The 12,956-nt window shown below is 50.4% G+C and overlaps 1 protein-coding gene across 1 annotated transcript; it reads left to right on the top strand.

Annotated features, from left to right (window-relative positions):
* Positions 1-724: 724 nt before the first annotated feature.
* Rsph4a (Radial spoke head protein 4a) lies at positions 725-11,761 on the top strand. The gene is made up of 8 exons (XM_037214075.1): positions 725-1,198; positions 3,552-3,668; positions 4,122-4,307; positions 4,759-4,903; positions 7,643-7,872; positions 8,612-8,753; positions 10,527-10,709; positions 11,213-11,761. Exons 1-8 carry the CDS (start codon positions 779-781, stop codon positions 11,362-11,364), a joined length of 1,575 nt encoding a protein of 524 aa, XP_037069970.1. The 5' UTR covers positions 725-778; the 3' UTR covers positions 11,365-11,761.
* Positions 11,762-12,956: the final 1,195 nt, after the last annotated feature.

The following is a 12,956-nucleotide window of genomic DNA, read 5'->3' as shown; positions in this document are numbered from 1 at the left end:
TGCCCATTTTGACCAATTTTGAACCCAACACATTCGCGTTTTTCGTAATGGTTTCGTCCCAACTGCGAAAAACGTATATCATTGCAGCTACGCCGATGTGGTCGATACGAATTGACAACCCGGGCTCAATCCATTGTCAGCAAATTTTCAAGCAAGGTGATCTGTGAATTTGTGCACAAATGCTACATCAGCTTACCTCCAGCTCCCAAAACGGCATGCAAAGTTTTTTTTTTAATGCGTTGCTTACACGCATTTATATCCGCCGCCGCAGGCGTGTGGCCTTACTGTTTTAGCTTTGGCCTCATCCAAAACTAAAGCATGGGAAGTTGGGAAGCGTCAGACAGATGTAAAATATGCCCCTGCACTTGACGTCGGCCCACATGACAATGACAAAAAGCCTACTACATTGCTTGCTCCCTGAGCTCCGAACTAGGGGTTTGTGCTGTAGCGTGACGTTTAAGCCAATCGGACGCATGCAATGAAGAAGTGCATATGTGTTCGAACTTTTTCGTTCCCGAGTGCGCCATTATCAAAATTTTTAGGAGTTCTGCATTCCAAAGGACGGTCTCATTACGGAAAGTTGTTGTTGGGTATAGCGGCAAATTCATATTCACATTTTAATGGAGGATGCCTGCTTTACTCACGCATGGAACACGCGCCGTGATCGTTTTATTTTTGTTGAACCTTGGTTTCACGTTGCTTTGACAGCCACTTGCTGATTTGTTCGAGCGTGTCTGTTTATTTTCGTACTCAGGATCAGCGATAGCAGGCGTGCAAAATGTCTGAGCCTGTCGTCGGAAAGAAGTTTTCACGAGACCTTAAAAAAGCTAAAACCTTTTTGCAAAAGGAAGATGGATTTCCCGCCATCAGTTTATATGACCATATGGCAGAGATCGTCACCAAAGTTTTGGATGAACAGATTGAAGACTCTGTGAATTCCTTGGAGCAGATCAGTCTCGAACTGAAACGTAAGAGGTTTTACCAGACCGATACCAATGCTTTGTTTGAGGACTTCCCCGCGTGTCCCGCGGCAGAGGAAGCTAAGACGACAGAGCATCTGTTCGTTCCTGCCGATAACCTTGAAGAAGAAAACATAGAGGAGCAGGAGGAGCTGGGAACTCTGCCCCCAAATGTGATGGAAAACCTACACTTCTTCGAGCAAGCCGGACTGGGCCTCCCGCGTTTGGAAGCTTTCCAGGTGATTTTAAGGGAACGTTGACATCTTTTGGAGGCTATCACAAATATATCACGCAGTGTTTGTACATCCAATACTAGTTGCAACTGTATGTGGTTATTTACAACACCAGTCACAACCTCCAGTGCACTCTCCAGGTGCACTGGAGGGTGCACGTGGGCTACGTAAACACACAATAAGCAACTAATTTGGATGATATTCATGTGGCGATGGCTAAGACTTTTCATGCGATCAATTTTTAACGGCTCAGCGAATTCGCGTCATGCGTGTCGGGGAGGCATTGCGTTGCTGACGCTCAGTGGAATGTATCGGACGTGCTGAAGCCCATTCGTCGGGTTCCCACTGGATGAGAATGGCCTGAATATCGTGTTCTAGTCCAAATGAGGCATGATCAGGTCTGGTATCATAAAGGTTAGACGTGGTGTGATCTCAGAATCTACTGAACAAATAGTCCGGGTGCAGAGGGATACAACAATCAAAATTATTGTTGGAGATGTGTTTGACCCCATCTAGGTGGTGCAGCTGGCTTATGCACGTACCGCAGTGCGGAGGAGACCTCTTCGTACCAGTCTGATATTGCCAGGCTTTTTCCAGACCGGCTTCTTCCCAGGAGATGGCATCAGCGGGTGAGGGAATGGAAAAGGGAGAGAGAGGGGAGAGGGGGGGGGGGCTTGGTCGAATCTTTTATTGAGACCGGAGCGGGCGAGCGGTCTCGGGATTAACACTGCGCTGACCACCGCCAGCGGCAGTGTATCAGCGAGCTCGGACTGCTTTCAGACAAGCAATAAGGTCCGGTAACCTGCCCCGAGCGCACGGCCCGCCCTGGGTTCCCGGTGGCCGGAGCACGCAGTCCTCGGCCCGCCGGACTTGGGAGGTCCAGATAGGAGTGCCGTGTGGATGTCTGATGCAGCGGGCGTCCCAGCAGTTAACGTGCGCTCAAGGCTCTTTCGTAAGGGTTCCAGAAGAAACCTCTTCCATTTTGGGATTTACTTGAGCTAGAGAAAAACATATCAAAAGGGCCACTCGTCATTGACATAAAACGGTTTTGCAGATTTCTGCACCGCTGTTACCGATAGCTTTTAAGATAAGCCCATGCACATAAACCACAAACGTAAATCTATTACAAATCCCCGCGCTTACCCTCGCTCGTCATGTTATTCATGGGTTATCCTAGTGATCCTAGTCATGATGATCCTAGTCAAATAGACTTATCACTCAAGCCATTCAGTTTCTTAACCCTTACCGCTGCATTCTATCACCAGTGTTCCCAGTGCAGCGCTGGGACCGTGGCCCGGAGCTGCCCACGTCCAAGGCGGCAAAGGACAGGCACAAAAATGGCAGACTTTTCAGTAGGTGCGTGTCATTGGGGATGTACGACGCACCCAGCTGCTGAGGCTATGTACCGTCATCCGGCCCTCACCCTGGCAGGAAGGGCGGCACCGGGGAGTCTGATACCGTGTCCCTGGCTTCCCAGACGTGCAGCTGAACAACCACACTTGTGGTATCCCAAACGTTTTGGTGCAGCAGATTTATCAAGTGTCTTGGCTACTAAAAATAGGCATCAAACATGTCAGATACCTGCCCCTCTATTTAAAACGTTACTTCTAGTAAGACTGCAGTATACAGTGATGGGTCATTACGTTAAATAATTATGACCAAACAAGGCAGCGATGACTTTGAATTCCAGCTTAGCTTTAACCTAAAAACGCATTTGTATTACACTTACGCAAGTGCGCCCTACTCCATGGCGTAGAATAGTACAGCGCTTGTAGCTGCAACTTTTATCAGTGTTTGGAAATTTATATATCGCAGGACAAACTTTGAAAAACACGAATATGTGCATATGTTGTCGAAAGGCGACTACCCCTCATGCCAAGTTTCTTGTCACCATTATGTAACCTAACGTAGGCTCAGCAGATATTTTCCGTCAGATGCGCGCCTCATAGATTCTCTCCCCTGGTAAGGAACCAGTTTTGTTCGCCACCAAATTGTTTAGTTAACATATTAAAACTGGAAGAAAGGTGAGCACATTCACTTTGCACTTGAAGTTCGTTTTGACTCTTGGAGTCTTTTTAATGCCTGTCTTTGGGCTTTGTTTTTGTTTGAATGACGGACGAAAAATATTTCAACAGGATAATAGCGTGTTTTAAAAGCATGCTTGCAGTTGAGTTAGATGACTTTATTTTAGTGGTGCCGATCGACAAACCTATTGAAAGACTTATCATTAACATTGCCGAACAGCCGTAAGAAAGATCCTTGATATGATCGTATGCTGCCTCTCTATACGCCAACAACCAACATTATGAACAGCATGAATAGTGGAATATTGCATCTGAATGCGTATCTTACATTTCAGATGTATTTGGCAATCAAGATGCTGATGGCTGAGTCGCACCTGCAGCACGTTCGATTTTGGGGCAAGATTTTGGGCCTCAAAAATAACTACTACGTCGTTGAAGCGGAGTTCCAAGAGGTCGGGGATATTTTTGCACACTTTTTCATATATATGTATACAAAACATTTTTCGTATATATATATATATATATATATACATAAATATAAACGCATGCTAGTAAAACATGTCACTTATAAACAGCAGTATCTTAATACTTAAAAGATGACTGTGGTGTGAGTTACGCAATTTATACCGAACAGTACCAATTCAACAAAATAAACAGTTCTATAGTGCGGCCACTCCCATAAGTGTACCACTCGATTTTGCAGATTTGCGATGGGCACCACTCTATTTTGCAGCTTCGCGTTCCTAATCGGTGGGCGTAATTGCAGCATAGCTAGCAAGGCTGTCACGGCACTTGACATGTGCTTCCATTAACGGAAATCAAACTCAGTGAAAACTGCCTGCTGCGGGAGTCGAACTCCAGACCACTCGCTCCATACAACGCCTCACGCGCCTCGCTGAGCGCAGGGCGAGGAGCCGGAGGAGGAGGAGGAGGTGCCGCCGGACGAGGAGGCGGGCGAGCCGCCGACCGAGGAGCACCTAGACGAGCTGGGCGAGGAGGAGGAGGCGCCGGAGCCGCCCGACCCGCGGCCCAAGTTCGTCCCGCCGCCGCGTCCTCCCGTGGAGCCGTACGGCACTGGAGCCAACAAGAAGGTCAGCAGGACGAGGGACACCACCGAGCTGGCAGCCTACGCGGGCGGCGCTGGGCTTTGTTGCGGATTGCAGGCTTCAGTGTGTGCGAGTGCGTGTTTGCTGGTGCTGGTGGCGCATGCGAGTGCGTGTTTGCTGGTGCTCGTGATGCATGCGAGCGCGTGTTCGCTTGTGCCAGTGATGCATGTATGTTTGTGTCACCAATGTATATATGTAGTAACCCACATATGCTGTTAAATTTCGATTTATTGGTATCACACCCTTCCTTCCTTCCCCCCCCCCCCCTCTCTGTCTGTTTCATCCCTCTATCTCGGATTGCCTTGTCCACTCATTAACCCCACTCACCCACGCACTCACTCAATCATCAGCACTGTCTTACCAATCACGAGCGCGAGGCAATCAGCTTCACGAACACCGCACTCACGCATCTCTGACGTCATGTGGACGATTTCAGGTGTACTTCGTAACCAACGGACCAGGCTCCAAGTGGATCCGCCTGCCCAACGTGACACCAACCGAAATCTTCGTGGCGAGGAGGATCAAGAAGATGTTCACCGGGGAGCTGGACAACCCCATGCTGACGTATCCACCTTTCCCAGGTAAGCGACAAACCGCTCGTATAAGATCGCATCGAACGCTGGTGAAGTAGGTGTCTGCTAAAACACTCCGGCGCGTGCAGGGTAAATGTCCTGAGTTGGCGTCCGGCAGAAGCGGGAGCGGAGGTAGGTGTAGGAATGCTGCTTCGCTCAATCTGACCACGCCTCTGTCATCTTGAAGTTGTGGAAAATCGATATCCGGACTGGAAGGGATGAACGAGCATGGAAAACCAGACGATGTTGTCTCGCTGGCAGTCTCGTGGCCATTTTGACAAGTCGTAAAACACAATACAATATAAAAAGATAAATTTGATTTACAAGTAAACAAAACGTGAAAGCGACGGAATTTGCAAAGAAGATGCGATGTATAGCCGTGATATAGTTTAAGAAAGTAGAAGGGCGTATCCTGATTTAAAAAGGTATCTGTGGGCAAAATACTAATTCCAAGGTCATTTCTGCCGTCACATTTCGCTCTTAAACTGGTCAGCATCCGCTTGCTGCAGAGGCGTTGCCTCAGGATGCTGACGTCAATTGAAGTGTGCGAAGGACGGAAATGTGGAGGTAAAGCCCTCAACTGAAACATGAGAGACATGTTAGGAGGAGGGAACGCACGTACAAGCTCAAGCAGGTGCCCACAAATCAGCCAGACACTAATGACCTTAAACTATTTAACCTGAGCGTTACTCATGGCACTGTTTGCTCCCTTTGCCTTGTTGCAATGCAACTGCCGTACAAGACTCACCAGTACCTTACTTTTAGTACCCGTGTAGCATCAGATCCGGTTTGTTTGAAGCACCAGGTCGTGGTACGCCCTGTTAAAAATAAATTATTGGCGCTATCTAGGTCCGTAACTTGAGTGCTTCTTTTCCTGGTTTTGCTTTGTACGCCACCGTCCCACCCGGCAAGGAGTTCACACACGTTGCACGGCGTCAAAAGCCATCAGGAAAGGTCACTTTAACCTTGTGCTAAGTCATGATAAGTCCATACCGCTCTTCCCTTTTCACGGTCTACCACCGAAATGTGATGAAAATGGTTGTTCATGCAAGCACTAGAGTATGGCTCGCACATGGCCAAGTGCATCAGCTCATCTTATGTCAGGTTAGTATTATCCTGTGTGTCCAATGTTGTCTATAAAATATGACATTATTTTTCTTGTGTTTGTGTGCCAATCGAGAGCCTCTGTGTCTCGCTTAAAAACATAAGACTTGAGCTCACGGATAATCTGATACGTAAGATAGTCGAGAATCATCGTGGAGGAGCTAAGAATACGCTCAATGAAGTTATAACACCATGTCTACAGTCCCCCAAAGACATATTGTTGGTCGCTTAAGTTTTCAAAGAGCTCTTTTACCTTGCTTGAGCCGCATGTGTGACCTTGTTCTTGCTTGTTTTATGATTCATGATTCGTTCATGATTTGGCTGACACATTAAACCACTTATATCTAATGCTCACGCTCATACTGGTTAAATTTCCTTCACCCCATGTGTGTAGCACTGCGTTTTTGTTGCTTTTTGTTGTTCTTCACATTGCCTACAAAAAGCGAGCGAACAAGATGCTTACCCCATCCACTGCGGCACAAAGAACCCTACGTGAGCACCTAAGTTGGGATCTGGCTGTTGTGAAGCCCCACACTCCATGCAAAGACATGTGAAACTACTAAGCTACTAAGCCAGCAAGGTGGTAACCCATGTCCAGGTTTATAATGGTGCTGTATAAATAAATTCCAAGAAGATTAAAAGTAGTTAGCGCTTAGAAAGAAAGCTGTCAGACCTCAAACAAAGTTAGCCCAGTTATTCTAGTGTATTAAAACATCACATATTATAACAACAGAGTATATTCTAGCATATTAAAACGAAGTTCGGATTTCCCGATGACCTCGATTTGTGCAGCCAGCTTAGTCAGCCATCGTATTAGTAAGCAATCAGTGTTTTGATTACGAGCAGGAGTTTGCACTCATATAAAACATAACATAATTTGTGGGGAAGTCTTAGAACTTAACCAGATCTGTGACGCATTTAATAGGGTTGGTATTATCCATAAACATGTGTTCTGGGCTGTGAAACGCATTACTATCGATTACAACCCGAGTACGTGAAATAGTTCGGTTGAGATATCCAGAGATGGAGATAGAGATCAGATCCAAAAGTATTGCGGGGGTGGCGGCAAAAATCGGTAGTCAGCCAGTGGCTGAATCCCACCGCCAACGCGGTTACAGCGACGTTCCGATGTAAATTGAACGGTAAAGTTCGATGTAAAACGATGTAAATGTTGCATCGGTGTTCCAGAACGATGCGGACATTCCCCGGCAGCCATTGAGCGGGGACAATAAGTCATATTTTTTCCCAGCCGCATGCCTAGCAGGGTCAGGAATGTCCCACTGTACTCACCACGCCATTGCATCACAGGCTGAGTTGCCACAACATGGACCCAGATGATGCATTCACTGTGCGTTATTGGAGAACGCGGTTCCGTTTTAAAGCCATTGACTTCATCGGATATCTTCTTTTTATCTTAGCGCTTATTTCGATATTCGTTTCTCAGAGGGGGGAAAATGACGCATTGCCACATGCCTTCGGATCGGCTGCACGAGCTCTAAACGTAATGCATTTAAGTCGCTACTGCTTCCTTGTGAAGAATGCCGCAACCATCCACTCCTCAGCCCGACTCAGATTTTTAAAAATATCAAACCCTGCTTAAGGTATGGCTGCGCGCTCGCCTGAAGTCGTCTCTGCACGCCGCAGGCACCGAGAAGAACTACCTGCGCGCGCAGATTGCTCGCATCACGGCCGGCACGCACATCTCGCCCGTCGGCTTCTACCAGTTTGACGAGGAGGAGGAGGCTGATCTCGGGGACGAGGAGAGCCCGCAGAGCTGCATGGAAAACCCCGAGTTTGATCCAATTCCCGTCCGAGAGCTGGTGGCGCCAGACCTGGCGCAGTGGTGTCACCACACGCTGCACATCCTGCCCCAGGTCAGTGGTGCCGCGACTTGCCTCAGGTCAGTGGTGCTGCATCCTGCCCTAGGTCAGGGGTGCCACATCCTGCCCCAGGTCAGTGGTGCCGCGACTTGCCTCAGGTCAGTGGTGCTGCATCCTGCCCAAGGTCAGGGGTGCCACATCATGCCCAAGGTCAGTGGTGCCATGTCGTATCCCAGGTTATTGGTGCCACGTTCTGCTCCAGGTCATTAGTGCCGCGTCTTGCTGCGGGTGAGTGGTTCCAAAGCCTGTTCCAGGTTAGTGGTGCCACATCCTGCTGTGGGTTAATGGCACCTCACCCTGCCCAGGCCAGTGGTGCCAAGTCCCGCTCCAGGTCCGTGGTGCCACATCATGCCCAAGGCCAGTGGTGCCACGTCGTGTCCCAGGTTATTGGTGCCACGTTCTGCTCCAGGCCATTAGTGCCGCGTCCTACTCCGGGTGAGTGGTTCCACAGCCTGTTCCAGGTCAGTGGTGCCACATCCTGCTGTGGGTCAATGGTAGCTCATCCTGCCCCAGGTCAGTGGTGTCACGTCCTGCCCCAGCTTAATGGTACCTCATCCTGCCTCAAGTCAGTGGTGTCATGTATTGCCCCAGGCTAGGTGATCCATTCTGAACAGTAGCTGAGTGGGCAATAGAAAGGTCGTTCACATTTTTGTCCCCATACGCCGCACCGGAATGCAATCAGCGCCCGTTTGGGATCAGCGTAATATTAGCTGCGATTCCCGATGTCGCACAGGGCCGCTGCCAGTGGTGGAACCCATCCTCACGAGGGGACGACGAGGAGGAGGCCGAGGAGGAGGAGGAGGAGGAGGCGCACCAGGAGCCGGAAGTGGGTCCTCCTCTGCTGACCCCGCTCTCGGAGGACGCCACCATGGACGGTAAGGGAGGAACGACACCGCAGCCGAGGAGCGTGCAGTTTACCTCATGGGGCGTGTGCTTCGGTGACACGTACTCGCCGTCACTTGCCATCCTCTGCAATTGGGAGGATTTTTTAGAGACTTCTTTGCGACTATGTTGCAGTTTCGCCTCTGTTTTGGATGTTTCTGGCGCTAATGCCGATAAGTTAATAATCAGAGCAGCAGTGAAGACGTTTGCGACGTGGGGATAATCAGCCAATCTTCTTGACCCGGCAGAACACAGATAAGCACTACATGCCGATTACCACATGCGCGCCTGATCAGTAAAACCCCTACCAGAAAAATACGCACACGTCTATACCTACCACAAGTCTACTGGTGGAGTCGTGCTGTGCATCGTATCAGAGGAGGCTCCTGAGATACTGCGCATGTGTCCAAAAGTCTCACAAACAGTCTCCTCAGGCAGCCTCATAAATAACGCGAGCCGTGTGCCTTTAAAGGAAACGTTTCATATCTGAAGATATTGAAGCAAACATCATATATGACAAAACAAGCACACTGATAGCTATGAGTGTACTTGTTGAGTGAAGGAGGCTGCTCTAGACAGCACAGTTCTCTGTTAAGTGTCAGGGTTGGATTACGTCATCGCGCCTTGTGCAACATTGATTCCCGTCACATGTCGTTTATTGCACATTGCACGTCATTCCTCGGCAACGCAATCAACGCTTCCATCAAGCAGACACGGAGCTTAAAAAACTGCAGGAAAACATTCTAGCACTTCATCATTTAGGCAAGCATTTCAGAGATTTCAGGTTACTTCTGTTGCCAGGCGCCCTTAGTTTCCGTGATGTGGTTTGGAAACAATCGAGCCCCGCCCCTCCCCCCGGAATACCTAGAGTTTAACCAGTGAAATCCAGTGTGCGGCGACCTCAGACGACTGCTGTTAATCACAGAAGCAAGGCTTTTCAGAGGCTTTCACAAATCGACGGGAATCACAGAAGATTGAACAATTTTCCATAAAGACCGACAGCCGTCTGAGCCTGCACTGCCGGAGGCGAGCCACACCTAACGTTGTGCCGCCCTCTCCTTGCCAGGCACACCTAACGTTGTGCCGCCCTCTCCTTGCCAGGCACACCTAACGTTGTGCCGCCCTCTCCTTGCCAGGCACACCTAACACTGTGCTGCTCTCTCCTGGCCAGGCACACCTAACACTGTGCTGCTCTCTCCTGGCCAGGCACACCTAACGTTGTGCCGCCCTCTCCTTGCCAGGCACACCTAACGTTGTGCCGCCCTCTCCTGGCCAGGCACACCTAACACTGTGCTGCTCTCTCCTGGCCAGACACACCTAACACTGTGCTACTCTCTCCTGGCCAGGCACACCTAACACTGTGCTACTCTCTCCTGGCCAGGCACACCTAACACTGTGCTACTCTCTCCTGGCCAGGCACACCTAACACTGTGCTACTCTCTCCTGGCCAGGCACACCTAACACTGTGCTACTCTCTCCTGGCCAGGCACACATAACACTGTGCTGCTCTCTCCTGGCCAGGCACACCTAACACTGTGCTATTCTCTCCTGGCCAGGCACACCTAACACTGTGCTGCTCTCTCCTGGCCAGGCACGCCTAACACTGTGCTGCTCTCTCCTGGCCAGGCACACCTAACACTATGCTGCTCTCTCCTGGCCAGGCACACCTAACACTGTGATGCTCTCTCCTGGCCAGGCACACCTAGCGTTGTGCCGCCCTCTCCTGGCCAGGCACACCTAACGTTGTGCTGCCCTCTCCTGGCCAGGAATGCCGGCCTGGGTGGTGCGCATGTCGTCCAACCTCTCCTCTGTTCACTCCCTGGCCGTCATCCGGTCAACGCTGTGGCCCGGCTCCGTCGCCTTCAGCGACGGCAAGCGCTTCGACAACTTCTACATCGGCAACGGACACAAGTTCAGCTCGGCCAACTACGGCCCAGAGGCCCCGCCAGGTCAGACCGACAGGTCCAGGTCCAGGTTCAGGTTCAGGTCCCGGCAGTGACGTAGCTAGGGGAGCTTTTGGGACATGCCCCTCCCGCTCTGGAAGTGGCAGCCCCCCCCCCCCCCCGTCGGCAAAAGGCTCAAGTACATCCTGACAGTTTAAGACGCCATTGGCTTATATATAGAGATATATAGAGTGCTTACGTTGGATCCGTTTCGATGGTGATGGCGTTGTAGCCAGTGCGACAGGCGACGCTGTTTACGTGACGCATTCAGAACGGCTTGTACAGAACGGGCGTCTTTGGAGCACTGCGCTCGGTCACCGGCATTAAGACAGCACTGGAAACCTGCGGAAGGATCGTGTTCAGAGGGCGAGGAAAACGTGAGCAAAAGAGAGCGGCAAGGTGTGCTAATGGTGACGAAGAGCGGGCCCTTTTCGCTGTGTTCATGAGGCCGTAACTCATGCTTCCTCCCAGAACGGAGAGCGAGTGACGCACTGCTGCTGGGTTCGCAGGCCGAGACCTGTGCTTTCCGCCGAGCCAGGACATTAAACACGCCCTGGACCCGACGCCGGAGGAGGAGGCCGAGTTCCTCGCCGCTCAGCAGGGAGAGGAGGAGGAGGAGGAAGGCGAGGACGAGGAGGAGGAAGAGGAAGAGGAGGACTGAGAGTGTGGTGTTGCGTTCTGCTGCCAACTCCTTAGTGCTGTAAACAGTTCTTACGCGCTCATCTCGGGGTTAAAAACGAGACTTAGCCGACAGAAGTGTAAACGGCTTGTTACATTTCCCTTAAATCGGTGTGAAACGGAAAGGTGCCCAGGGGAGACAATGCTCCAGTACCGTTCGTTCTACAATGAAGCTATGATCGGCTATCCGACCAGTTATTTCAATGCCGTTATTGGTGGCCCGCAGTCCCGTGCTGGTGTTTCAATGGAATGATCACTTCAGTGGTGTCCTCAGAAGTTTTGCCTAGCTGGGTGGAACCAGGAACGCCAGGTTCGGAAAAGCATGGATGAGTTATATGTGCCTACGCTGGGCACAAATAAACGCGACTATTTTGCGCCGTTTTACTGTTAGCACTCTGTATGATCATACATGTACCGGAGATTTTTCAATGCCATGATTTATTCCGAGGTGTCAAATAAAACTTGGAATGCAGGTATAACATGCCCGATAGAGACCCTATACTGGTGACCGTTGAAAATCTGTTGACTGTTTCCAAATGCGAGACTATTGCGAGAGCACTGAAGGCGTTTTCGCGACGCCTTTTGAAAGTCCGGTGTCTTTTGATCGAGCTCATATAAACAATCGCCATTAATATCATCAATGTCATGCTAACGCGCTTACCTCGCTTAAAAAACCTTCACGCTTCATTCATTCACGCTCTTAACCCAACACCCGTCATGTGATTGCCGGAGTATGAAGGCTGCGGCATGAGAGATGAGCGATAATGTCAAGATGACGGATCGTTAACTAACGCAAGAGTAAACACCTGTAGCCAAATTGCCGAATACCACAGACCAGTAGCGAATTGTTTCGCAAGGATGGGTATTATGGTCATCGATGAGTTTCAAGTTTCCAAGACAATCTGACACTTCAGCATTACTTAATGATATATTGTACGCCAAAATAATCCCAGGACATTTCATCGCTATCGGGGAATACCATCGGACATTTCTGCCAAAAGTCTTGACTGTCGTCGAAGTACATTTTTGGGGCCTCTGTGATGACATTTTTATTGCAAGCGCTCAGAACGACGCCCCGAGATGCCGCTGTAAGTCAGCTATCACATAAGCAAAGACACGATGCACCTGCGCCATGCACGATGCACAAGACTCGATGCACAGAACAACCATGTCACAGGCGATGCCTAGGTCTAGTGCAAGGCAAGGGAACCACTGCCTGACCACAGCCTGGCAACGGTGCCTGGACGTCGGCGAGTACTTCCCGCCACACGTGGACACGCGGGCAGTGCTGGTCACGCGCCATTTAACGGGCCGCAGTCAGCTGGCTGGAGGCGCGCGCGCAATGCAGCACCCGTCGCCACCGACGTCCACGCTTGAGTGACGTCGTTTGCATCCGACCAATCAGCGTCAGCAGCGCGCAGTCCGGCTGGGACCCGACTTCTCACCATCTGCGGCAGGCGTGTCGTACCCGACAGGAACGTCGTTACGACACGACCGCAGTTTCGACACGCTTGACCGCGCCGCCGGGCCGCACAACCTCCAAATATAATGATGCGGCGCCGCACAATTGTGCGA

The sequence above is a fragment of the Pollicipes pollicipes genome, unplaced genomic scaffold (assembly GCF_011947565.3).
Source record: "Pollicipes pollicipes isolate AB1234 unplaced genomic scaffold, Ppol_2.1 Scaffold_1600;HRSCAF=1878_pilon_pilon_pilon, whole genome shotgun sequence".
NCBI classification, from domain to species: domain Eukaryota; kingdom Metazoa; phylum Arthropoda; class Thecostraca; order Pollicipedomorpha; family Pollicipedidae; genus Pollicipes; species Pollicipes pollicipes.
The sequence above is the reverse complement of the archived record's forward strand: the minus strand, read 5'-3'. Positions and strand labels throughout refer to the sequence as shown.